Genomic DNA, 25,694 nt, shown 5'->3' on the forward strand with positions numbered 1-25,694 from the left:
TGATCAAAAACATCCAACCGATAAAAAATTGAAAATCTGAATGCTAGATGAATTTTAACAATAAATAAATCTGTCTGCATTGTTAACATTAGACGCTTGGAATACAATAACCCAGCAGCTTACATGGGGGTTACATTCTGGGGATCTCTCCTGAAGCCAAAATCATGTATCATCAACCCATTGGTTTCAATGGTGGGTGGGATTGCCAAAGTCATTTTCCGTGGAACCCTGCCTCCTTTCTGCTCCTGAAAAGAAAAGAAACACACACATAAAGCTGAATGCACACAAGTTAAATGTGCACAAAATATGGGCTTGCTGTATTCACAGTTTGTATAGGTAATATGTGGCGTCACATCAGGGTACATCCAATATAGTAAAGAAAGTAAAATGTCAGACAGATTTTACCAGATGGCTAAAATGTAGTAATAGATGAGTAGTGTTTGTTGAACATAACATGGAGAGGAGAGGGAAGTTACACATCAATTATAGTAAAAGAATGGGTTCTAGACCAGGTGAACAATTCAATTAAAATAAAGTTAGTGAGGGAATATTGACATAGATAAAACAGCAGAAACTCTAAAGAGGAAGACAAGAGACAGAATCGCCATAGTTCAGTCGTAGAACAGAAGGTCCCAGATTCAATCCCCAGCCTTTCTGAATCCCTTGAGAACCACTGCTGGTTAAGACAAAAGTGAGCTAGATAGAGCTAGAGGCAGCTTCCTCTGTTCCTAGACCAGGAAGCATTTCTAAGCAGTGGCTGCATTCCAAGAAAAGTTAGTCACCCTCTTGCATCCCATTAGTTACAAGTAACTTGTCCCATTGGATTCAGTGAGACATTATTGTGTTTCTGATTTAGGGATAATGGGTGATACCCAATGTTAGTCATACTCAAAGTAGACCTATTGGAATCAGTGGAGAAGTCTTTTTTATTTTAATATGTCTACTCTGAGTATGATTTAGTTGGATATCAACACAGTGTTTTTAGGAGTAATAATTCCCCAGTTTTTATTCATGCATTGCAAGGATTCACCCCACCGCACCCCGCTTCTGTTAGCATGGCAGGAAGAATACATTTCCCAGCACTCGATGGCAGTATTGGTCACCAGAAGGAGAAAAAAAAACCTCTTTCAAATAGCAAGAAAGTTTACAGACTAACCTCCACAACCACTGCAATGTTAGCATAACATAAACATAAAACATCAGCATCCAGGGGGAATGAAAAATTATGCATGCATACCACTTACATAATATAGTTTGATTAATTAGAAAACAACATAAAAGAAAAAAATAGAAGATGGACATATACACAATCAACAAAAATTCAATTAGCAATTTGCCGGAAGGGCAAATTTAGTAATAGCCCCTATAATATATATTTGTTCTTTTTTCTTTTCTTTTCTTTTTTTTAGTAAAATCTAATTGGCATGCCAATAGGATTGTCCATCGTCAGATGAAGCTTCTTGTGGAAAGCTTCCCTCTAAACTTGACTACAAAACAGTAAATAATGTACAAAGTCTGCCACTTCCCCTGAATTATAAATGCATTGTTGATTTTCATAGATAATATTATTCACTCTCTCATGGAACACCATACTAGGCATGGAGTGCAATCGCAAAGATGTAAAAGCATATCTCAGCCTATAATCAGAGAGACACTCATCAGTCCTATGGCCCCACTCGCTGAGATTTGCCAACCATAGAGCAGATTTTAAGTTGTTTACTATATCTTAGTCCTCAGTTTCCAAGATTTTCTCTTTAATTTTCTGTTGCATTTCTGAATAAGCCAGATCAACTATAGAAAATTCATTGTATCACTTTCTGATAGATTGCAACAAGAATTCCTTTTAGTACAAATGTAATTTCCCAGTTTATGGTAAAAGCAGAGGTATTGCTCCGTTGAACATGGTTGTATGACCATCATGAACTCAGTCTGGCTACCATTTTTGCTATCACTAGTGGCAAACAAAATAATTCCTCTCTGTATTTATAATTGCTTATTTGTTCTTTATATGTGTGTGAGACTATTCTATGCATCCTTTAAACAAATGTTTTTAAGCTAGAGTCCTCCCAGTTGAGCAGCGACTTGCATGAATGCTCATCTTGTTCTTTAAACAAATTAAAAGTGGGGAAACACCAGCACAGCTTCTCTCCCCCATCATGAAGCCTTTGTGATTATTCTGTTCTAGGCAGTGGTCACAGATGGAAGACAGGTGGACGCCCAAGTGAGGGCATGTACTAGTCACATATTCCTGGGATAAAAGGGCACGTACTGCTAGTTCAGGAAAGTCAGGTCCAGCAAAGGCTAGGTTCTAGTAGGCCAAGGTCTGACACGTTGAGGTCAAATTCTGATGAGCAGGGTCAGGCAAAGTAGAAGCCAGATTCCAATAAGGTGTGCCAAACAAAGCAGAGGGTAGCTCCTGCTCAGCCAAGCAATCCAAAGCAGAGACCACGGTCTAAGAAGGCAAAGTACCAAAACAGGGAGCACTTTGGATAGTTCCAAGCAGACTCTAGATAAGGCAGGCTTGACTATTGTTCCAAGAACCATCATACTGAGCCTTAAACAGGACTTTTAAAAAGCTTCCCACCTCTGATTAGAGACATCAAAGGCTGTTTCTGAGGACAAATCCTCTTAATGGTGCTCTTCTGAGGATGGAGAGTTAGAATCCTGGGTTGTGACAGTTGTTTGTTAGACCAGTTACTCAACACCCCTCTGCCAATCTTTTGAACCCTGCAACTCTGTCCAATCATTCTAACATAAGCACCATCTTGTTAAGGAGAAGCTGGGGAAGGGAAGAGGCTGTAGCTCAGTGGTAGCTCATCTGCTTTACGTGCAGAAGGTCCCAGGTTCAATCCCTGGCATCTCCAAATAGGACTAGGAAAGACTTCTGTTCTCTGGAGAGTCACTGCCAGTCAGTGTAAACAATACGGACCTAGATGGACCATTGGTCTGACTCTGTGTATGGTAGCTTCCTAAGCAGGCAAAAGCCGTTTGACAGTCCACACATGTTGGGGGCTGAGCTTCTTCAGCAGGAAGCCAGCTGGACTTGAGTAGGCTGTCCACACTGTTTAGGATCCTGATCTTCCAGGGTTCTAAATCACACAGGGGGTCTGCTTGAGCAGAGAAGACTCCCTACTTTCAAGTTCAGCCCCAACATGGGTTGCCTTTTTGCTACAGGGCCATGGCCTGCTGTTCTCACACAATGGTGACTGCATGGGAAAAATGAGAATGGCTGGCTTGTGTGTTCCTGTCTCCACGACAGAAGCATACACACCTCGTGGTTGTTGTACTACTCCTTCTTTTCAATTCTTAAGCTGCATTAAGTTCTTCTTAAGGTGGTGAACTCTTTATTGGAGGTTTGTAAGCAGAGGTTGGTTGGCCATCTATCAGAGAGGCGCTAGCTGAGATTCCTGCATTCAGGGGCTTGGATTTGATGACTCTTGGGATCCCTTCTAACTCTAGAATTCTATGATTCTATGATTTGATTGCAGATTATGTTAAAATGAGACAAAGACACTTGGCACTGATGTTTGTGTAATCTAGTGGTAAGGGTAGGGCTGCCATATGTCTGGAATTTCCCATACATTACTGGGATTTCAAAGGTGGAATTGATGTCTGGGGGGAATTTCAGAAAGGTGGTGCTTTGTCCTGGATCTTAGGCAAGTCAATCGGGGTTGTCTTTAAAAAGCTCAACAAACTTTCAGCTTTTCCTTAAAAAAGCAACCCTAGGTAAGGGGGAAACACGTGGCTTCCCCACCATGGCTGCCACCTTTGATTGGAAAGGTCGTTAGCCACACTTGGTCTTCCATGTCCTTCCCAAGCAGTGTCTCCAGGCCACTAAAGGGCACGTATTATGAATTCTTTTTTTCTAGGCATGTAAATCACTTTCAGATCCTATAGCAGTGCAAATTGGAATATTTAGTAGTATAAGCTGGGAAATTATTTAAATCATAAGAAATGGGGGTGGGCATTAAAGCACTGAAGTACTTTGGGGGAAAGAGATTATTGATTCCTACCCACCCAGAGATTAATGAAAGAGGGAGTAATGAAACATGTCAGAGAAAAGACCTTATGGCAGGGAAAGAGATGTTAGTTCGATCCTCTGCTTGACACATTAGTTTCCTTCATAGGCATTTGAAGAAATGCTGTAGTAAAACCAGAATTAGGCCAAATTACCAAAGCAATATTTAACTGCAACCTTTTCAGTGGGAGATACAACAAAAGTAATGCTGTTATTTGACAGCAGCAAAGGATAGAACATGCTGCAATTTCCTTCCAGGACTGTCGCCTTGATGAATATTGCAGTCAGCAGAGAAGGAGCATCTGATATGTTTTAACAAAGCAATGTAAGACTTTCCAAGGGCAGAGCACTGAAATGGGGAGTGAGGGAGAGAAATAAATTGATTTTCCCAGGGGGTGGGGGTGATGAGAGAAGAAAGCAGAAGGAAAATAGCTGCCAAGAGCCACCAAATGTATTGAAAAGATCGTTTAATATTTAAGTAATAGTCAGCTAAGGTTCTCCTACTACCAACAGTACAAGCCATTCAGCTATCAGGTGTCAATACACTTCGGAGGCTGTGCTCAGTGGAATGTGGCCTCACTGGCTGTGGAGTTTACAGTCTTGTTGGATGCTGATTTATGTACAAGTAGCAGAGGCAACCTTTTCATAACGACTTCTGTTACCACAGATGAGCACAAAGAAGTGACAGAAGATGTATTTTAAAAATAAAATAAAATTGACGCTCCCTTCTTTCCTGCTCTGGAAAATGTCAGCTTTGCACATACAAGATAATGATGTAGCTGAAACTGTGCAGCATCTGTATGGCATCCATTTTGAATGCTTTTTGGGTACTGAGTCATTGCTCCCTACTATGCGTCATCATCGGTGAGACTTTGCAGCAGCCTTCCCCTACTTGATGCTGTCCAGATTTGGGCATGGCAGTGCTGACTAGGGCTGATAGGAGTTCTAGCCTAAAACATCTGGAGGATATATCAGGTCTGGTGGAAGTTGCTTTGCTGCTTGTTTGACTTTTGCATGTTCTTCCTCCGCACCAGCAGTTCTGATAGCTGCCTTGTTAATTTATTTCATATGTCATTTATTTAGCTTATGCTATTATATACCCCCTTCTTTAAGGATAGCTCCTCACAAAGTTGCCTTTCAGAAATTAGTCATTCAGCTGATGAGAGGAGGAGAGCCAACACTGAAAGTTGGGATGCAACAGCAGTTTCTCTGATATCAGCCTTCGTAGACGTGTGTTTTTTTAAAAACAGAGGTTTATTTACCCTTGGGAATAGGATGCTAGACTAAAGGGGCCTTTGGTCTGATGCCACAGGAGTCTTCTTATGTTCTTATGTTCTTAGAGTATGGGGCCCTAGCAGACAAGGTTTACAGAAAGGACCTCTGTGATTATAAGCCTATCACTGTAAAGCAGGTGACTTCAAGTTTTGATTCCACCCTCTTAACTTTCGCAGAATTGAGGCTTGTGCCTTTAGAAACACCGACTCAGAAGCATAGCTAATTTATGAAATGTGCTACCACAATAGGTATTAATGGCCACCAACTTGGACAGCTTGCAAAGGGGATTTTGCAAATCCTTAAAGAATAAGGCTATCAAGGGCTACTTAGCTGTTATGGCTATGTACTATCTCTAATATCACAGGTATCAATTCCAAAGCAATTTTCCATTGTTTAGGCTGCATAATACTAATTATAATTCCCTTCTCCACACTTCTCTAAATTAAGATTACCAGTTTTTTTTCAATGAATCCAGGGACACTATTCAACTTCCTACTTAATAGATGGATTTTGTCTGGGGACTGTTTTGCAAATCTGGGGACTGTCCCCAGGGAACGGGGACGTCTGGTAACCTTATTCTAAGTTCCTGAACCTTACCAAAATTAATTAAGCATTTATAAACAGTGGTTTTAAGTTTGGTCTTCTGTACGGATCCAGTAATTCCCTCCTATAGTTTAGAAGATGCCAAAGCACTCAAAGCAGGTGCCACATAGATAGACACCAACTGATGTTGTAATTGAAAATATTGCCATTCTGTACTCATTGGTAATTAATACTTAAACTGCGTAAAGTAGGAAGTGATTTTTAAAAATCTCCATCTGAGCTGGTCTAATATATATATCACACATTCTACCCATTTCTTTCACAATAAAAACTTACAAGGATCAAATTATAGCTGACAAGCCAATATATTGTCGACATGCAGAGGTCTGGGAGGCCAGCAGGCAAGCCCAGCTCGGACGTCTCCATTCATCGGCCTGTGCTCCGACGTAAGTCAGCGACCCGAGCTTCAGAAGCCAGGGCATGTAATTAGCAGAGTGTACTGCGCACACAGAAGTAGGTGTGAGATGTGTGAAGTCATGCTACAGCTACAGATTTATTAAACATAAATCAGAACAAAGAAACATGTTGTCTCTGTCTCATGTCATCTCGGAGAGAACAGCAGAAGCAAAAGCAATACACAAACAGAAATTCCCAGCATACTGTGCTGGAATGTAAACAGACATGTGACACACAACAATTCCACATGCCTGTTCCTTAAGGTGGAATGGAAATGTCAACATATATACACCATGTCTCTCTAGCTGCTAAAACTGAAGGTGGTATAGGTCATTTTAAAAAAATCATATGTAGACCCCAACGCTAACCATACAAAGTGAGGTGTTAAATAAACCATCTCCTCTGGAAGCAGATATTCACCAATCATTTGTATGTGCTAATGAATATGCCTCATCATATAGACTAATATCTGGAAATTTATTAATGTTTGAGTTGCCATTAGACATGGAATTCATCTGTTAAAGCAATATAGGAAACAAAATTGAAAATGATAAAGAAAAAAATCCTTACTATTTCCCACTGCATTTGTTTAGGGAAATGACTCTAAATATTTGGATTTAAGGGATTTATAAGCTGTCTGTAGCCCTCCCCCCCCTCATAGGGGGCACTTGCCATTTCAGTTTCACAGCCCTTCCAGGCAAATAATGATGTGGTAGAACCAGAGGGGAAAGATTAGTATTTGCCTATTGGAGATAAACTGGAGATGAGGGTGTGAATTCCACTTACATAACACTCAAAGGTTGAGTAATATTGGGATGGAGTGTGGATGGTTGGACCTCACAGTTTGCATATCTATGACCAGCCCCAGATGCGGTGACTGGAGCCAGAGTCAACAGTGTAGCTGGAGCTAAAGCATTCATGAGGTCTGATGTTAACCTAGAGATGTATTGAGTCACTCACTGGTCCTATGCATGCAGCAGGATGGTGGCTTGCAGCTAGATCTCCTCCTTTCTGACAGACAAAAAGGATGCAACTTAGTGCTTCCTGTCTGGTACACTGCCACTTTTGCTCCTCAGGCCCGAGGTGTATGCATTGGAGGAGAATCAGGGTTGAAGGCAGGCCTCAGGATGAGGTCGTGGAAGGGCAGGAAAGGCATCTTTGTGCTGGGGCTCTTGAGGATGCCTTTGGACTGGTGCAAGTTTCTCCATGGAAGCAGGGCCCTGAATGGGATCTCCGGCCTCTTCCTCTGATGAAGACTCTCTCAGCTGGGACCTTGACACATACCCCTTTGAGCCAGTTAGGAGAGCTGCAGAATACCTTGCTAGACCTTTTCAGAAACAACCAGGTTGGGTTCTTTGTGTCATTCTGAAGGAGCAGCAAGAATTGTCTGTTTTCAAACCACAATACTCATTTGCTTCATTAATATCCTCTACACCAACAGCGGCATGGACTGACAAGCAGAAATGATAGTATGTGATTGAAAGCAGAGCTCCCCTGGGAGAGCCCCAATGAGGATTCTCTACTTATTCCTCATTAGTCCTGAGCAGGTCTGCTCATGAATCCTGTCACCTTGGCAGCAAAAGATCTCCTTCTTGCTTTGCTGTCTGTGGGAAAATGAATTGCACATGCATTGAAATTCATAAAGGCAGACTATTGCAATTAATTTTCCTAAAATCTCTCTTTATATATTTAGTTTGGAGACAGGAGGGATAGAGAGCAGAGGAGGCTTTTAACTGTTATGAATTTGAAAGCACGGTCTTATGCTGTCCTCGCTTTTTGAGATGAAAAATTGTCTTTAAAAATGAATCCCCAAAAAACTTAATTTTATTTTACATTTTGAAACTAGCAAGAAGCTGAGGGAGGGAGCAGTATAAAGTGCTATTAATGTCAAGATTTCCATTATAGATTTATCTGACATGTGGAAAGAAATGGGTGATGTGGTAGGCACAACTAATTTATTGAGAAAATAGAACAATGGGCTGTATCCAGAATAAGTTAGTTGAACTTATGCCCACTGAAATCAGTGAGACTTAAGCCATGACAAACGTGTCCCTTTGACCTCAACAAAGAGTGCAATCCTATGTGGAGCATGGTGTGTGTGCGCACACACTCAAAGTGGCAGATCTACCACAACTCCCAGCTTCCTCTGACTCATGTCGGTTAGGGACAGGAGTTGTGTAAGAGGTACAAACCCTACCCTATTCTGACAGTTCTGTCACAGTAAGATATATGATAGCAGGACCACATCTGTGAAGTGTGTGTGGTACATATTGGTAATGTTACCTATCCACCATCCATGCATCATCATTTTGGAGGCACCATTTCCTCCCTTGGTGTCCTTGGTCTAATACATTTTGGTAGCAAATTGAAAATTTACACCTCACTTGTTTCTCCATAAACCAATCCCTGAATGAGAGTTACACAAACAAAATTACTAGCAGTACGTGATCCATTGAACACTTGAAGTCAAGCATCTGCTAATAATAATAATAATAATAATAATAATAATAATAATATGGCTTTGCTTTAGAAATATTAACTGACATCTGGCTTTATTGCAGGCAGTGTTTCCTTGTAACCCTCACTACTGTGTAGCAATGGACTGCATAAATGCTGCCCCTGTGGAGCGTTTTCAGGTTGTGCCCTGCGAATAATTCCTCATTTGACTGAGGATTATTTGCTGGGCATCAACTGTGAAATTGCTCCACAGCAGTTGTTGCCTAATCTGCTATTCTCCATTTAGTGGAGGTGGGCATGCTACTTTGAGTGCCCTTGCTCCACCCGTATTAGGACTTTAAAAACAGGCAGCTACTGAGAGTGCGGAGGTCAATTGTTCATTTGTTTTTTGGGGGGAGGAAGCTTTTTTTTTTTTTTGAAGGAGCAGTACAAGCTTTTGTCCTGCATCAAGGTTTGCTTAGGCATGGCAGGTTAATGGTTGGTAGCGGACTCTGCATGAGTCTGGTGGTTTATCCGCACAGAAGGCCTCATTCTTTTTATTACTTGCTTTCCCTTTCTTCCTTTATTAGTGATAAACATTATGTTCCGGTTTCTCCTGTAAAAATCAGCGCTGACAGGTTCTCCAAGTGTTGTTGTTGGTTTTTTTTTAATGAGCCTTTTAAAACTGTAGACATCTTACACATTGTTCACAGTGTAATGAGCTTGTTTTGCTTGCATGCCATTACACTCATACGCTTGCTTGCTATATTAGTATAAACACCCCTCAAGATGCTAGCCAATCTGTGTTCTACTGTAGCCCCCTTCACATAACTAAGGGGAAGTGGGGCATATCTCTAGCCCCAGACAGCATCACACAGCTTTTCTCTCCTGAGGTCCACACATTAAGCACTGGCGGCTGTGTAGGGAAACCTGCCATAGACCTCTTTGTGAGCTGGAGCCCTCTGATATCAGGATTCCAGCCTATGTGGAAAGAAGTTTGCTCTTGTAGTCTGTCCCCAGCAGATGTCAATGGCTAACAAGCGACTGTTAGGACCAGGGAAGCAACAGGCCCATAGGAGCCAGAGCCAGCTATGTGATCCTGCTTCACCCTTATTCAGGTGGAGCTCCCTTCATTTGATTAGCATGTGAAGGGGGCTTGCAATTTGCCTCTTCCAAGACTGCTGCACACCTTTTTGATAAGTAGCTCCTGAGTACAAATAATCATGATTTTCCAGTGTATGTAATAGTACACTGAATGCACTACACATACATACAGTTGTGAAATATGATAACATATATGTATGAAATTTCAGTGTAGGAAATCCACAATGTGTAAAGTAAATACTATACTTGGATGCATAGTGGGCTTATTTTTGTTTTTGTTCTTTTGTTTTTAAGCTTCTGTCATTAGCCTCACAAATATACTTGTCATCTTGAAAACCTGTTTTCAACTTGAGCTGGGCTAATATTTTCAGCACAGCTTTTCTCAGCAATTTGGGATGAATAGAAACTGCCTGTGAAAGCAGAGGGGAGCCTGGGAAAATATCCACATACCCCTTTATTTCTAATGTTTCACACTTTCCCTGGTCCCATGAGGTTCATTTTAAAGCGGACACAAGGTGTGCTGGAACCAGCCCATCCTGCTGCAATTCCTGATGGAGCTGAGCAAGATGTCGATTAGACCATCCCCATCAGCATTCTGGCCTGCCCTCAAGCAGGAAGGCCCAGTTACCTCTGGAAGTATTGACATGCAGCATAACTGGTAAGCCAGATCCTTTCCCCAAAACATTTTGGTGTATTCCCCCTACTCCCTTGAGAATTTCCCTTACCCCTTTAATGGGGGAGAACTGGAGAGAGAGAAATTAGGCTCAGGTGATGGCGGGATATGAAAAAGGACTCTCTAGCTAACCAGAGTGTATAGCTGATTGACTTGGGACCAGAACCCATTTAGGGATTTTAAGGAGATACTTAGCACTTTGAATTGAGTGTGGGAATAGGCAGTAGCGTGAATACAGAAGAGGACTCACATGCTTCCAAAACCCAACTCCAGTCAGAACTTTACTAGCTACATTTTGAAGTATCTGAAGTTTCTGGTCATTTTTGAAAGGCAGCTTGTTGCTTTTTAAAAGATGACGTGAGCCTCTTTGAGCTTGTGGAAAGGTAAGGTATATTATTCCACCCTTACTTCATTCAATCTCATGTTTTTAATGTAAGAGAGCAGAGGCAAATGAGTTTGAAATTAGTGACTCAAGGATTATTTTAAGTAAATAGAGAATATATTTGTTTTGGAAGTGAAGGTTGGAAGTTCTATGTTTGTTTGTTTGTTTGTTTATGTATGTACATTTGCCACACCTGTTTGCAAGCTTTGTTGGCATCTGTCTGTCGCAGGACACAATGGAAGAGTGTGCCTTTGGGGGTAAGGTCAGTATGTTAGATGGCTGCAGCGCCTGCTGTAGCTGTAGAGACCTATGCAGGAGAGACATGGTTTGTTGCAGTTGGGGCAGATGAAGGCATCCAGTTGTGCTGCTGCAGATGCACCATAGCATTTCTTCTCTCTGCACTCCTCCCAGTGGTCGTTTCTCCTCTGGTCACTCCTATAGATACACAACTCAACTGCCTGTCTCCAGCACTGCGGAGACAGTGCTTTAAGGGTGATCTTAAACATCATCTAAAAAGGCTGAGACTATGGTGCATGATTTGCCACAGGAAAAGTTCAGGGCGGGAAAAGGAGTCTTTTTACATCCACCATTCATACCTTTCTATCTTATTTCATCATGAGTCACACTCCATTACTGTCCTAATGTTTCTATCAATAAATGATGGATTTGCCAATGGTGGTTTAAGTTTAAAATTACTTGTGAAAGCTTAATGAAGCCAGCAAATCAGGAATTATATTTCAAAGAAATTGCCTGTGACAGTTAAAAACTACAAGGCCAAAGTAATTTCAAGGGTGGCACTTTCTTCATCATCTCTCCTTTGCTGTTGGTTGTGAATGGGGTAAGGGGGGGGGCTCTGTAGAAATTGCTCTTAACCTTTGTAGAGGAATTTAAAATCACTTTTTGCCACCAGCGAGGAACTCTCTGGTACTCTGGATTTATTCTCAGCATGGTGGAATAGGCAGCTTTTTAACCTGAGAAAAATAAAGCTTGCATAGGGCATCTAGATAATGTCATCCTTCCATTTGTTAAACTTCCACCTGCTTTTATTGAGACAAGACAAAATGTTCAAGATTGGCTTTTAATGAACTGGCTTGGGCCACAATTTTTCATGTTTATTATGTTTTTATATGTTTTTGATCTGCTTACAAGTTAGTAAATGTTACATTTTCTCTTTTAAAAAATATTTTTAATTGGTTTTTCAAATAAGAAATTTTTGAAAAATGATACAACCCCCTTTAATAAACAGTTCCCACCCATCTCCTCTGAGCTACAGATTCCTATGGGAAAACATAATTCCGGTGTTTCAAGTGTGAGTCTGGTGGATGCCACTGTAACTGATATTCTGTTGAGTGTTTGATGAAAGGGTACCACGTCACTATAAAATGTTTTCTCAACAACCACACAATTTCCTTTGCTGCAAATGGAAAAGCCCCTTTCCCCCAATCTAATAGTGGTTGTTGTTGCTTTTGTAAAAACAAAAAAACCTCTGTTGCACATGTGTTTCATCCCATTTTAAGGCTAATATCCTTGCCTACCACTGCAGACCCCCCCCCCACACCTTGAGACTGGATCAAAGGTGTGTAGGGGGGACTTCTTCACCCTCTGTTCCAGAACATGGATTGCTTGGCCTGCTGTTTGTTGGAGCCCTCCCCAGTATAACAAGATGGGTCTTCTGAATTTTGACCATATTTCCCATTATTTTTGGCTATTAGGGTGTCCGGAAAACTTGTCTGCCCAATGTCAATATTCTATCCATCATGGAAGAATTCTACAAATTTTGGATTTTACTGGGCGCGTGTCTAAATATTCTTATCTGCCCTGAAAATGGGTGGGTCACATATTCTATTAGATATTTCTCTTACTTCAGAAGACTTTATTTTATTTTGGCATGTTATACTGGCAAAGAATTATTTCTGTCACTAGCATGCTGGTGAAACTACTTTAGGAGAGGAATGGATTGCCCTTTTGAAGAGAGGGCAATCAAAAACAAATGAAACCAAAGTAAGTGAGAAGTTATCCTGTCCAGCACAGCCCATGGAGTTGCCCCTAACCCCTTTATCATTTGTGACAGATCTACCATTTTGTGGGAGTCTTTGCTCATTCTGGTGAATGATGAGACAACTCACCACTTGTGACAGAGGCCACTTCTGGGTAACCTTAATCATAATTGACAATGGCTTAGCTTGCCTGACTTGCCATCTAGATCCATTAAATGCAGTTTCTGTGGTGGGTGTCTGAGCTTGTCTAGCAAGGAGCCACTCCTGAGAAAACATCTGGCTTCAGGTGAACATAAGGGTTTTAAAGTGAAATAGAACCCGTTTTCTTGTTTGTTTCCAATTAGTGTATGGACCTTTATTTCACCATTTCCTGAAATGGCAGAATGTGTTGCAGCTTGTTTTAGCCATTGCTGCATTTGGCTTAATGCAGAGTATGTTTTATCTACTCTCTCTCTCTCTCTCTCTCTCTCTCTCTCTCTCTCTCTCTCTCTGTGTGTGTGTGTGTATAATCTCACTTTAGCAGTCAAATAATCCTGGGAACTGTAGTTTACCCCTCAGAGCTACAGTTCCCAGCACCCTTAAGAAATTACAGTTTCCATGATTCTGTGGGGAAAGCTATGTGCTTTAAGTGTGATTAAAATTGGTGATGTGAATATGACTGCACTACATACAGATTAAGTAAGGTACTGCATTCTGTGAACACACGTAAAAAAAATTCTCCTTCCTCGGTGAATGTATTAATTGCCTTTTTCATGTGTCTCAAGGTGATTTGCAAACATATAAAAGCAGCTGAAATAATTTTTAAAACAGTACAAAACAACAACAACTAAAGATAGATTTAAAAACAGTGCAAAATGAATACCTAAGGCAAAGAGACCTTTTCATCCAACAGGAGAAGCTTGGAATAGTGCTTATAAAGCAGGTATTAAGTTGCTGTTCTTGCAGCAGTTAAGATATAAGCTTGTTAATATTTTAGCCCTGATTTGCCAAGTAAATCTCTAGGCAGTTTTGAGTTGAAAAATGCACAGGTAAGGCATCAAGGCCTAAGATAACTTCAATGGAAATGGCTAGTAAGCACCACTTTAGTTGCTTTGCATTGATGCAGTAGTTAAGGCAAGAGATAGTGGTTTTTCAGTTCTGATTTTTTCTTACTATAGGAAGGGCTAACCTCCAAGAGTGCATTACCAAAAGGAAGGTCAGGAAGGTACTGTCTCTCAGAGAGTGGAATCAAAAGGCAAGCCAAGTTACCTGCAGGAAAAAATAACCCTGAATGGTGAAAGGTAGAAAGGTCATTTCTAGAAAGTTTGGGAAGGCAACATATCCGAAGTGATGGCATCCAAAGATTCACCAGGGAATGAGTGCAGCTACAAGAAGTCAGGAATATAACAATTAGGAGAATGATACCCATTGACTTTGTTTTATTATTAATAAAATGATTTGATTTACTTTTCTGTGACAGCATTCAAAGTTGAAATAGAGCTATATTCTACCAATAAAAATAATGATAGAAATTCTCAAAACAATCAGTTATAAAATGAGCAATAGCAAAAATTTAACAAAACCACAAGACCAATATGTGGTTTCAGGACCATGGATAGTACTCACTCAGCTAAGTTATCTCAACAAGGTCTTGAGTACAGTCATACCTCAAGCTGAATGTGCTTCAGGTTGAGCGTGTTCGAGTTGCGCTCCGCGGCAACCTGGAAGTAACGGAGCGCGTTACTTCCGGGTTTTGCTGCTCGCGCATGTGCAGACACTCAAAATGATGTCACGCGCACGCGCGGTAGCAGCAAACCACGCACGTGCAGACACGCCCTCGCGTCTTTTGTTCAATTCAGGATGTGAACGGGGCTCCAGAACGGATCCCGTTCACAACCCGAGGTACCACTGTATACTGTGTTAGGCTGCATATGTACTACAGTGGTACCTCAGGTTACATACGCTTCAGGTTACAGACTCCACTAACCCAGAAATAGTGCTTCAGGTTAAGAATTTTGCTTCAGGATAAGAACAGAAATCATGCTCAGGCGGCACGGCAGCAGCAGGAGGCCCCATTAGCTAAAGTGGTGCTTCAGGTTAAAAACAGTTTCAGGTTAAGAATGGAACTCTGGAATGAATTAAGTACTTAACCCGAGGTACCACTGTATATACATTTGAAGCATATAACTTTCATTGGAGCTGTAGTTTAAGGATTATGAGAATTGTAAATCTGTGAGTGGTAAACAACAGTTCCCAGGATTATTTGGGGGAAACAATGTGCTTTAAATATATGAAGGCTACGTAATCTTTAACTGGAGGTCTTGCCCTTTGAGTGCCTCCTTCTTCTGCAGCTGTTGGTTCCTTCTGGGTAATGGAGTTCCCAGCTGTGGGGATTTTCCCTCAGGGGTTTCTTAAGCCCTCCAAGAGTCTGTGGGCCACCCATCAAAGTCTGATGGCAGAAATATCTCCTTGGGGCTCAGTAGAGGTTGAAGTGTCTGCAGATTCACTTGGGATTGGTTGAGCTAAGGAGTGGGTCCTTCTCAGAGCTCCTATTGCCACAGGACTCTGCCTCCAAGGAGTCCTGGGCCAGGAAAATGACCATTCCATGATCAACTGATTGTCAGGTGACAGTCCTATGTTTTTAATACTGTGATTCAATTGTGGTCTATTTGAAACCAACACTACTTTACTACAGTGTTTTTTCCAAGCATAGGAGAGTTGAAAAGGTGTCATTAAGGTCCATGGAGTGGATATTTTCTGTTATCACTTCCCCTCCCACAGAGCCTTTATTAGGCCTTCCCTGACACCAGGAAGAGGCAGGAGTTGCAGATCACTCACCTGCCTGGGTGAGATGATAACCCATTCATACCCAGGAACAAAAACACCTGGTTCTGCAAAGCAGCACACATCAGGGTGTGTTGGGTGGGGGGCATTCTCGTTTATGTTCACCATGGACTCTGCAAAGTCATAACGGAACATCTAAGGCTGAGAGAGAGATTTTTACACCATCATTGCTCCCACCCCCAATGCCTTTGTAAGTCGCTACTGCCTTTTAAAAAAAATCATGCATTTATTATGTATTGATTTTTGCATATTATCAGTTGCCTTTGACCCCTGTGATCAAGCAGCTAGGCAGAACTACAACTATTTTAATTAGTTAACACTTGCTAGGACAAGACAACAACACCACCTCCACAGAAGGAGGTGTGTTTTTTGGAGCTGTTACCAAAATCTAAATGTGCCTGTTTCTTGGTCTCTGCTTAAGCATGATGAAGTTTTATATGTAATATGTACCACAGATTCTCAGGTGTATAGCAGGACATTAGAACTACCCAGTTAAAATTGTCCTATGGATGAGTAAACAAATGAAGCTGTTGGAGAGAGAGAAGAGTCAAGCTCTCTTGAAATGCATCGAATTAGCAATCTGTTTATGAGGTCTGTACAGACAGTTGCTCGTTCTTTTTTATTTTTCCATAAATTTTGGCAGGGAAAGGAAGGGTCAGTCAGGGTGTAGGCTGTGCTATGTCTGTGCCCTGTGAAATATTCTGCAGATGGGTATTGCATGCGGTTTATGACCCCCGATTTTTATCTTTGTCCAATTCTGCTTTCCTTGATTTTGAAATGAGGTTTGTAAACACTGTGCCATCTTTGCATGTTGTGAATATGAACCCCAGCTTGTCTCCCAGCAGGATTCCTTGTGAAAGAGAGATCTGAACCTTAAGTCTATGACAAATGCTGACTTTGATAACTGATCTCGTGGGCTGTTCGTTTCATTGACGTCCTGATAGAACTGCAAACAGAACTGGCATTTATTTGCCTTGGGGGTTGTCTGGTCTGCATTTTCTGGGCAGCACTCTTCTTCCCCTTTTGATGAGCTTTAGGCAAAGAAGGCAAGAGCTCTTAATTGGGCTGGCCCATTAAGAGTGGTCCCATGGTATTTGCTTTTCTGAAATGGCATTGCTCCCACTGGGCCACTTTTGAGGGTCACTAACAGCTTGCTGCCTCTTATTGAAACTCAGTGGCTTTGTTTTTTTTAAGGGAAAATAAATACTAACTGAACTACAACTCTCTGCCACCTCTCATCTGTCAGGCAAGCTGTCTCTGGATTTTATTTTATTTTTAGAAATTCCACCTAGCCTTCAAAGATCACAAAAATCTTAAGTGGCCATTATCCCTCCACCCAACTTAAAGAAGTTGTTGGGCTGAATACCTCAGCCTGACACTAATCAGAAATGAAACTTTAAATCACACTTTTAGTTTAAGCAACAGGTGGTGGATATATTCACTATTTTCCAGTTTCAGGTCAGTCTTGTAGACAGCACAGTAGAAAATTTGAATAGTCTTTCCTCAACGTCCTTCAACTAACAAACATGGAATAACTCCATGAGCAAGAAGACTATGTTATATCCAGTTTGACAGATCCTTCTACATTTGGGTTTGGGTATACTGGTCGGGGGTACCTTTACCTTCACATTTATACACTTATGCAACTAAAACTGCAAAGGAGGCAGCAATGACGATGCGCCCCACTCCCAGGTTTGCAGAGTCTAGGTGCAAGTACACAGTCGGGAGAGCGAAGCACTCTGCTCATGATCAACACACACTTCCCATGTTCTGAGGCTAGATCTGGCATTAAAACAAGTTATTGCATGCTAGTGAGTCTGGAAAGAAGAGGAAATGACATGTGTAGTTTTTAGGTAGCCAGTGTTAGAAAACTGAGATATGAAAGCTAGGAGCTAAATGGCACCTTAAACCTAGGTTATGGGCGCAACAATGGAATATCTAGGTGTGGTGTTTTTTTTTAATAGCAAGCATACAGAGCTGAAAATGAATGAACTGCAGCTAAAATATTATGTTCATTTTTCACATGGTCTAGTCCTTCCCCTGCCAACCCCCCTAATATTCTTAGGAGGGTCTCTTCTCCAGTCTTCAGAGAGTAGCTGAAAGTGGGGAGATGGAAAAAAGTCCTCCTTTCCTTCCACTCTGCAGTTTTAATCTGAAATTTTAGGCACAGTACTGTGCCCAAAACCCAGAAATTGCTTGTGCTAATGAAACTCCCTGTCACAAAATGCCCCTAGAACAATGGGAGTTTCGAACACTGTATGGAGCATAATGATCTCATAGTGTTTTCCAATTGCATTTTTAGTCCAAATGCAGATGTCAGCTTGAACAAGCTTGGTATGACTTAATTTCTCATACAATCCAGCACTTGAGTTGATTCCAGGTTATCATCATGGTCACATTGGGTTCCTATTGGGCTCCTATTTGGTTCTATCCTTCCTTAACTAGTGCTTTGCCAAGATGTGTCCAAGGCAGGCTTTGTGCAGTATACCAAGCTAAATTAGGTAGTTAAGGAGCTACCATCTTGGTATTGTATCACATAATGTGCCATTGTGCCCAGGGCTGAGAAACATTCCCAACAGCCACCATACAATAGCCTTCACCATCCTGGTGCCCTCCAGACTTTATGGACTACAACTCCCAACAGGCCTAGCCAGTATGGCATGCTGACTGAGGCTGATGGGAATTGTAGCCCAAAACATCTGGCGGTCACTGGGTTGGTGAAGGTTGTGAAACAAGGTCAGCAGTATAGATTAGATTAGTAGTGCAGTGAAATCTTTGCTGAGAATAGTAATTCAGATAGAGGACTCAGACCTGCAAATTTCACCATCTTATTCTGATTATTTATTTATTCATCACATTTATCACAAAGGTCTCAAGGTGACTTACAATAACACAAAGAAATAACATAAAAACTACATGCACTAGAGCATAATATAAACTGATCACACTCCAATTCCTAACAATTAACACACACTCCAGTTTCCCAGTGTGCATAATCACTATTAAAACAACAAACCAACAAAACCATAAAGCAGCAGAAGAGAGTATTAACAATTAAGAAAACCATTTTTATTTTGACCACTGTAGTTTGCTGTTTTAGACTCAGCAGTAGGGTATTTTTGATTCTCAAATAGTATAATTTTTATCCCCAAGTTGCACAATTTTTGTATTAATACTCCCCCCACGCCTTTGCTTCTATGTTAACTAAATGGATAATACAGGTAATTGACCCAAAGGTTATTCTCTTGAGATTGCCGAATGGCTCTATGGGCATAGGGCCAATTCTTTCATCTCTACATAAACCAAAAGCTCTTCCTTTGCTGTCTGACAATTCCTGGCTGGGATTATATACACAGTGTTTCTGTTCTGCTCAATTTAAAATCATACAGTGGTCATTAGTTTTAACAATGGAAATGATGACTTTCCCTGTTGATCTGCTTCTGCCTCATGTAGCCTTTGTAAAAGCTAATTGGAATTCTAACTCTATTGACAAGTTCATCCCAGGTTGTGAGGGGTTCCTGTTTTTTGCTTTGACAAAGCAAGTTAATAACTGGCTGTTTAACTTATATGAAGGTGTGGCTGGCGCCCACAATATTTGACATAATTTGATGTGCCAGCGCCAAGGGTGAACTGATTATTACAATCACAAAATCAGTCAGCATTAAAATGAATAGTAGACTACCTTATTGTCCACATATGACATGTATTTTCTACATGCTTGATTTCCACAATTTCCACCCATGTGATCTTTTGTAAGTGGTAGGAGCCCCTGCACAGCCGATCCTAGGATTCAAAGGCTGCAGGATTTATGGTGATGTAGGGCCTATAAATGCTCGGTCACCCTAATAGTAACAACCCATTAGAACAGCAGCCCCTGTTTAGCAGCACAACTGCTACATAATCAACAGTAGGCCAAGACCTGACTATGTGGTTTTTCTGTCCCATACGTGCATGTTATGTCATTTCCCATTGCAGCTTAAGATTTTGTATCATCCTGCAAAATATGGTATTTTAGCAACCTATACCTTTGTCACACCTAATTATTATCTCAGCATCTTAAACTGCTGATTTACTCTTTCGCTCTTGATTTCTGTTTTTAAGCTTGGAAAGTAATGCCTTGATATTGCAAATGCTTTCTTCTGCTCAGCAGCATGCCAGGTCAGTTTGCTAGTCAATATGAAATGCTGCCAGCTTAAAAGAGCTTCAGCAGATCAGACAGCAAGGTGCTTTATTTTGGGATGGTGGAAGGGAAGGGAAATAACTGAAACACAGAAAATATAAAAGAAAAAGTACAGCCATGTATAATGATTTTATACAGTATAAGACAAATTTCTGAAATTGAATGTTAATCTAAAACGGGTCAGCAAACTTTTTCAGCAGGGGGCCGGTCCACTGTCCCTCAGACCTTGTGGGGGGGCCAGACTATATTTTGAGGGGGGGGGAATGAACGAATTCCTATGCTCCACAAATAACCCAGAGATGCATTTTAAATTATGGTACACATTCTACTCATGTAAAAACATCAGGCAGGCCCCACAAATAACCCAGAGGTGCATTTTAAATAAAAGGACACATTCTACTCATTTAAAAACATGCTGATTCCCGGACCGTCGGGAATTTAGAAGGCGATTGGGCCGCATGGGTAGTTTACCTGCCCATGATCTAAAACAATTCAGATCTGATCCCAAATTAGCCTCTCCTCTGGCAGGTGTGCCTTTGATATAGTTTCACATCCAGGACTTGGTGCAGCCTTTATCCTAAAATAAAGTCTCCGTGTAACGTTCACTTTCATGGCCAGTTCATGTACTGAATAATGTCCTAGCCCAGTATTAAGCTGTCCTCATCTAGTAGTACAATCAATCACATCTTTTCCCCAGGAGAAAGCGGGGCTCCTGCAAATGACCTTATAGATTAGGTGCTCTCTATTTACATTCAATTTCCAGCTCCGCGCTATCTGTAGAGAATGATTATCAAGGCATGAAATTAGAAGTTTCACCCAGTGGGAAACAATTGGATATTTTGTCATTTCTTTACAGCTTCTTCTCCCTTGTTAGTGGGGAGGAGGGAAGCAATCATCAGAAAGGTCAGAAATATTTACTTACCAATATCAAGACACTGCCTAGGAGGCTTTCCTCAGTATGAAATAATTGCTGCTTGGGCTCTCAGTAATTGGGAGGGTGGGGGTGAAGAGAATGTGATGCACTAGAGAGCAGTGGGGCCTGAAATTAGAATTTCTGTCCACAGGTGGGAATCCATGGGAATGCTGCTGTTAAGCTCAGCATTTTTTAAATATATTTTTAAAGAAATCAACCCATGCTTCCTTCATCCAGACACTGATGCTCAGTGCTGGACAGGAGTAATAATGACTCTAAGGACATTTTTTCTAAAAATTAGGGATGGGTGTGTATTTAATAAAGAAATCCCTGTGATGCTGAGGTACAAAGAATCTGCTCATAGTGTCTAAATCCACATTTTAAGTTCCAGTGCTTTCTGGAAGCTGTCTTTCCACAGCTCCTCCTCCACAGGGAGGCAACAGTTCCACAGAGTCATGGCCTCCATGGCTGCCTCTGCCTCAAAGCTGAAAAGTATCTGCATTTTTCTCCACTCCAGGCTTTCATTTTATTACTTATTTTGATTGTAAACACTTCAAGACTACTTTTTTTTTTAAGTGGGAAGCAATGTATTCATTTAATAGGCCTCACCAGGAGTCCACCAATGACCCCCTCCTGCTCCCAGAAGGCATTGTGTGGCAGCCACTGGCTGAAGAGCTCTTCTGTTAGATTTACATGCCCTCCAGATTCCATGGGTCACTCCTCTTTCCCATACCCAGGCCCAGAGTCCCCTGTAGGAATGATGACCAGGACCACAACACCTTCAACTCCCATTCCTCTCAAATCACAGGAGGCAGCCAATATCATTGTTGGCTTCACAGCCCTTTTTATATCTTCCCTCCAATCCATAAAAACTGGCTGCAGCAGGCAGCATTATGTTTTCTCCAGAGTCCAAGCGCCTCCTATATCATTCTGCCTTTCCCCAGCTCTAAACACAGATAACACTACTTTCCTTCCACCCTGCTGCTGCTGTGAGGAATATATTGGTGCAAATGGAGGTAGAAAGACTCCTACAGCACAAACTCTTCCTTGATGTCTTTCTTGGAACTGTTTCACCCCCAGCAGCTACCTAAAATATTTCTTACTTTCTCAAATACAAGTCACTGGAGCTGTGTGAACATCATCCGCCTGACAAGATTCAAAAACTGTTGAGGTGGGGGGGGTATAGCTTAATATGCACCATTGTCTACACTGGATGGATGGATAGTTGGGAGTGGGAGAAGAAAGGACTACTCTGGATGTAAGCACATACTGTATATGCCCAAACGAGGACACCTAAAAAGGAACCTCACACATATATGAACTGATCTGCTGGAAAATAAGATACAAGGCATCTGGTTAATTTTAAATGGTTGGTTACTTTTTTATAAAAAAAAAATTGCATGTTTCACAGTAGCTCAGATGCTCTTGTAACTAAACATTAGAATGATCTGTCATGGCTTATGAGAGTTACATTACTATAATAAGGTAGCATTTTAAGCATTTTGTAATCTGCAGCATATTTATCTGTATCCCTGAGCTATGAAAGAGACTTTATCTCAGTTGCATGTACAGAATGTTTTGCTCTTCCAAGGCTATTTTAACTTTTTCTATTGTATCTGGCAGCCGCCTTGAGTCTTGGTCTGGGGGAAAGGGCAGGATATAGTATAAATAAGTATAACAACATCATGTATTTGCTAGAACTCTTGAGTATGCTTTGCAAAGTCAAATCAAGAATGGTGGTGTTTAAAGTAGTGATAATGGCTAATCATTCAGAATATTCAAGCTGGTAAACATTCATGGCACAAAGTTGGTGTTATGAAATGCATGCTGCAACTTGCATTTACTGTTTTTAACCAGGTATTCTGAAAACTGGGCCACCCCTGGTGGTTAACCTGCTTCTGATCAGTCTGTGGCTGGTACACCTTCATGCCAGACATCATATAGTAACTGATAGCAACTATTTCTTCAATGCAGTGAGAATAATCCATGCAATATATGCACATATTTGTTTGGGCTTTTTAGCACAGTGGGAAGGGGCTCAGCATGAAAAATCTGCTGTGCCTTGAGGGGTATTAATTAACCCATAAGCTTTTTTCCTGTCACTCAGGTTAACTTGTGTCCTGGGAAAAGGTGAAGATCTCCCAGATGTTGTCACCTGCTGCTACTGATTTCTATTTATACAAGTTGCACATTAGTGATTTTCTTACATGGTACAATGTTGAACAGAAATGCATGGTTAAGCAATCTATTATGGTAAAATGAGAAAATGTGTTAAAGCACACCTGAGCTAACAAAATATTCCTCTGGATTCTTCAGGCATTTTACAAATGTTGACTTGGGGTTATTAAAAATTATTGATCTGAAACAGGGCATGAAGATTACATTAAGTAGGGCAACATCTGAATCCTAGTCAGAGGGATTATCATGCCGTGCAACTGTGTCAAATGGTTTGCAAAAAAGCAACCTTGGCATTTTGCATTTCATTGAGTTTGCTGCTTAGACACTTTTCTGCTTTTTTTAGTTTGGGCACTCCTATTCCATATTAATCTGCAGGTGAAGTGTACGTTGATATAGCAGCCACCTGTTATGAAGATCAGCATTTCCAAGCTGCCTTCTTTCTAAGCTGGCATATCTTATTTACCTGTCAGATGCCTTCAATTTCATGGCTGCCTTTTTTTGCACTCCTCTTTATTTTTACTTCCACAGTTCATTTTTAAAAATGTATTTATTTTCCAAGTGCGGTGTAGTTTGTTATCAATTAACTCCATTACTAAGGAAAATGAGTGCCCATTTACATTCACTGGTCACCCAGGGAACTCACTTTTATCCCCTTGGCTGTTCCTTCAGCACAGTTTTCTTCTCCCTTATTACATGATCCAAGCAAGTGAGGTATCAGATAGAGTGAGGATGGCAAATTTCCACGTAGCCTGTCAGATTTGGCTACATGACACCAGCAAGCTGGTTCAGAGTGATGGAAAACACTTCCTGTGCTCGGTTCATGACAATGCCACCATAGGTAATTAGAATTGACTGCATAGTGATGCTATATAGACATGCAAATGCAGAGGGCAGGATATATTTCCTTGACACTTAGTTGGGTGACCATGGTTCATAGTGCTTCTCATCGGATCAAAATGTTTGTGAAAAGTGGCTTCTGCATGTCGGCTCTGCCCTAAGCTCTTCATATAGAAATAACCATTTTTTATTAAGGTGAACTGCTATTGGAAATGTGATGTCTAAAATGCATCTATCCCGCTCTGCAATATTGATAATGTTCCACAATACTGAGCTATACGACACACCCTTATTTTGAAACTTATTATACAATACAGAATGTGCTAAAAAAATGTAAGGAAGGAGGCATCTTTTCTACACCAGAGAAAGCAAGATCCTCATCAATAAATATTCTATATATAGCAAAATTATTAAGTAAAGAGGACTGAATGAATGGAAAAGGCCAGCATTGTTCCTTCAAAACTTCTTTGATACTAAAAAAGCCAGATCCATGGCTCAGAGAATCAGAGGAAAAGTCAGGATATGGGCTAGGTGTTGAGGCCATTTTCACATCAGATGCACATTTGCCCAGATCCCACCTAGTTCTTTCTTTGCCACATTTTGCACACAAATCCCACCTTCAGTGCAATCATCACCATGGCTTTTCAGAGGAGTCTGCTTTAAAAGTGTCATTTTGGAGTTTTCAAGGTCTAGCATACTTACATGCAACCGTATGTGCTTCATTTCCAGATTGATAAGTATGCTCAGCGGGACCTGAAGAAAGGGCTTCATTTATATGGAACTGATGGAAATATTGGCCTAACTAATGCATGGAGCATCATACAAACAGATGTAAGCTTGCGTTGTTGTTCTTTTTGTCTTTTATCCATCTGCACACAATATATCCTTTTGGCTTTGAATTTCCAGCATAATGGGATTTCATATTGGTTTCTAAAAGTGTTCTTGGGACTGCTTCAGCCCTATAAATATGTGGCACTTATTAAGCATCATGACCCTGGTGCACAGGTACTTACCTATGAACCAGGACATGTAGCCTAAGAGTCCTTCCACATCTGCATCAAAATTTACCTGCAGTGGATTTGTTAGCAGCTTTGGACTTATTTCCATCTGCTCTTCTTCATGCAGACAGACATGGGCAAATTGTCTAAAAGCGCCTATTTATAGTAGCATGGGCAGGCAGTGAAAATTCATTAAAGGGGGTAGAACCAAGCCACTCCATCTCACGAGTGATTTTAATGCACAGGAGGTGTCACATTTTCATTATAATTTTGGAACAGTAGTGGATACAATGGGAAATGAGCTCATCTGGTCTCTCTGGCAGTTTATATGGTAGAACCTTTTGATTTCTCCATTTTTCTCTTCTTTGCCTGAGGCACCTTTCCATATGTCAGGGAGCAAAGAAGGAGAACATTTCCCTTATCTCTGTACTTGTTTAATATATCGTATACCGTGATGACACACCACTACTCCCAGACCTTTTAAATGTAGAAATGAGTCACATCAATGTTGGTGGTGTGGACCTGGGGAGTTCAAGATACGAACTCCATCTTAGAACTTCTAGGCAAATTGTGAGCCAAGACCAAACCTCTCTGGAGCTTGGTATCAGTTTATTACTAGCTCAAACCTGGCTCTGGTCCCAGCATCAGCCCTCCACAGTGTCATCTCTTATGTTCAAAAATATTTATTTATGCTGTTCCTATACCATCTTTCAAGGTTGTTCACAGTAATAAAAATAATCAAAAACACAACAAACCATATAAAACACAGTAAACGCAAAACGTACTGGGACAGGCATGACAGTGACAATAAAAGGGCCTATTGCTGTGACCTTCATTAGATGGTAACAGCACTGAGGATACCAAGTGCTGTTGGATGGCCA

At 41.0% G+C, this 25,694-nt stretch overlaps 1 protein-coding gene across 11 annotated transcripts in view; it reads left to right on the forward strand.

The window, feature by feature from the left end:
- Window positions 1-25,694, forward strand: part of TSPAN4 (tetraspanin 4) — a 500,953-nt gene that overhangs the window by 463,734 nt on the left and 11,525 nt on the right. For all 11 annotated transcript variants that reach the window (XM_083587764.1, XM_083587762.1, XM_083587759.1 and 8 more), the window contains one exon: window positions 24,545-24,646. In XM_083587764.1, coding sequence (XP_083443890.1) covers window positions 24,545-24,646 — 102 coding nt within the window. The remainder of the gene's footprint in view (window positions 1-24,544; window positions 24,647-25,694) is intronic.

This window comes from Podarcis filfolensis (genome assembly GCF_964270895.1).
Source record: "Podarcis filfolensis genome assembly, chromosome: 1".
Taxonomy (NCBI): Eukaryota; Metazoa; Chordata; class Lepidosauria; order Squamata; family Lacertidae; genus Podarcis; species Podarcis filfolensis.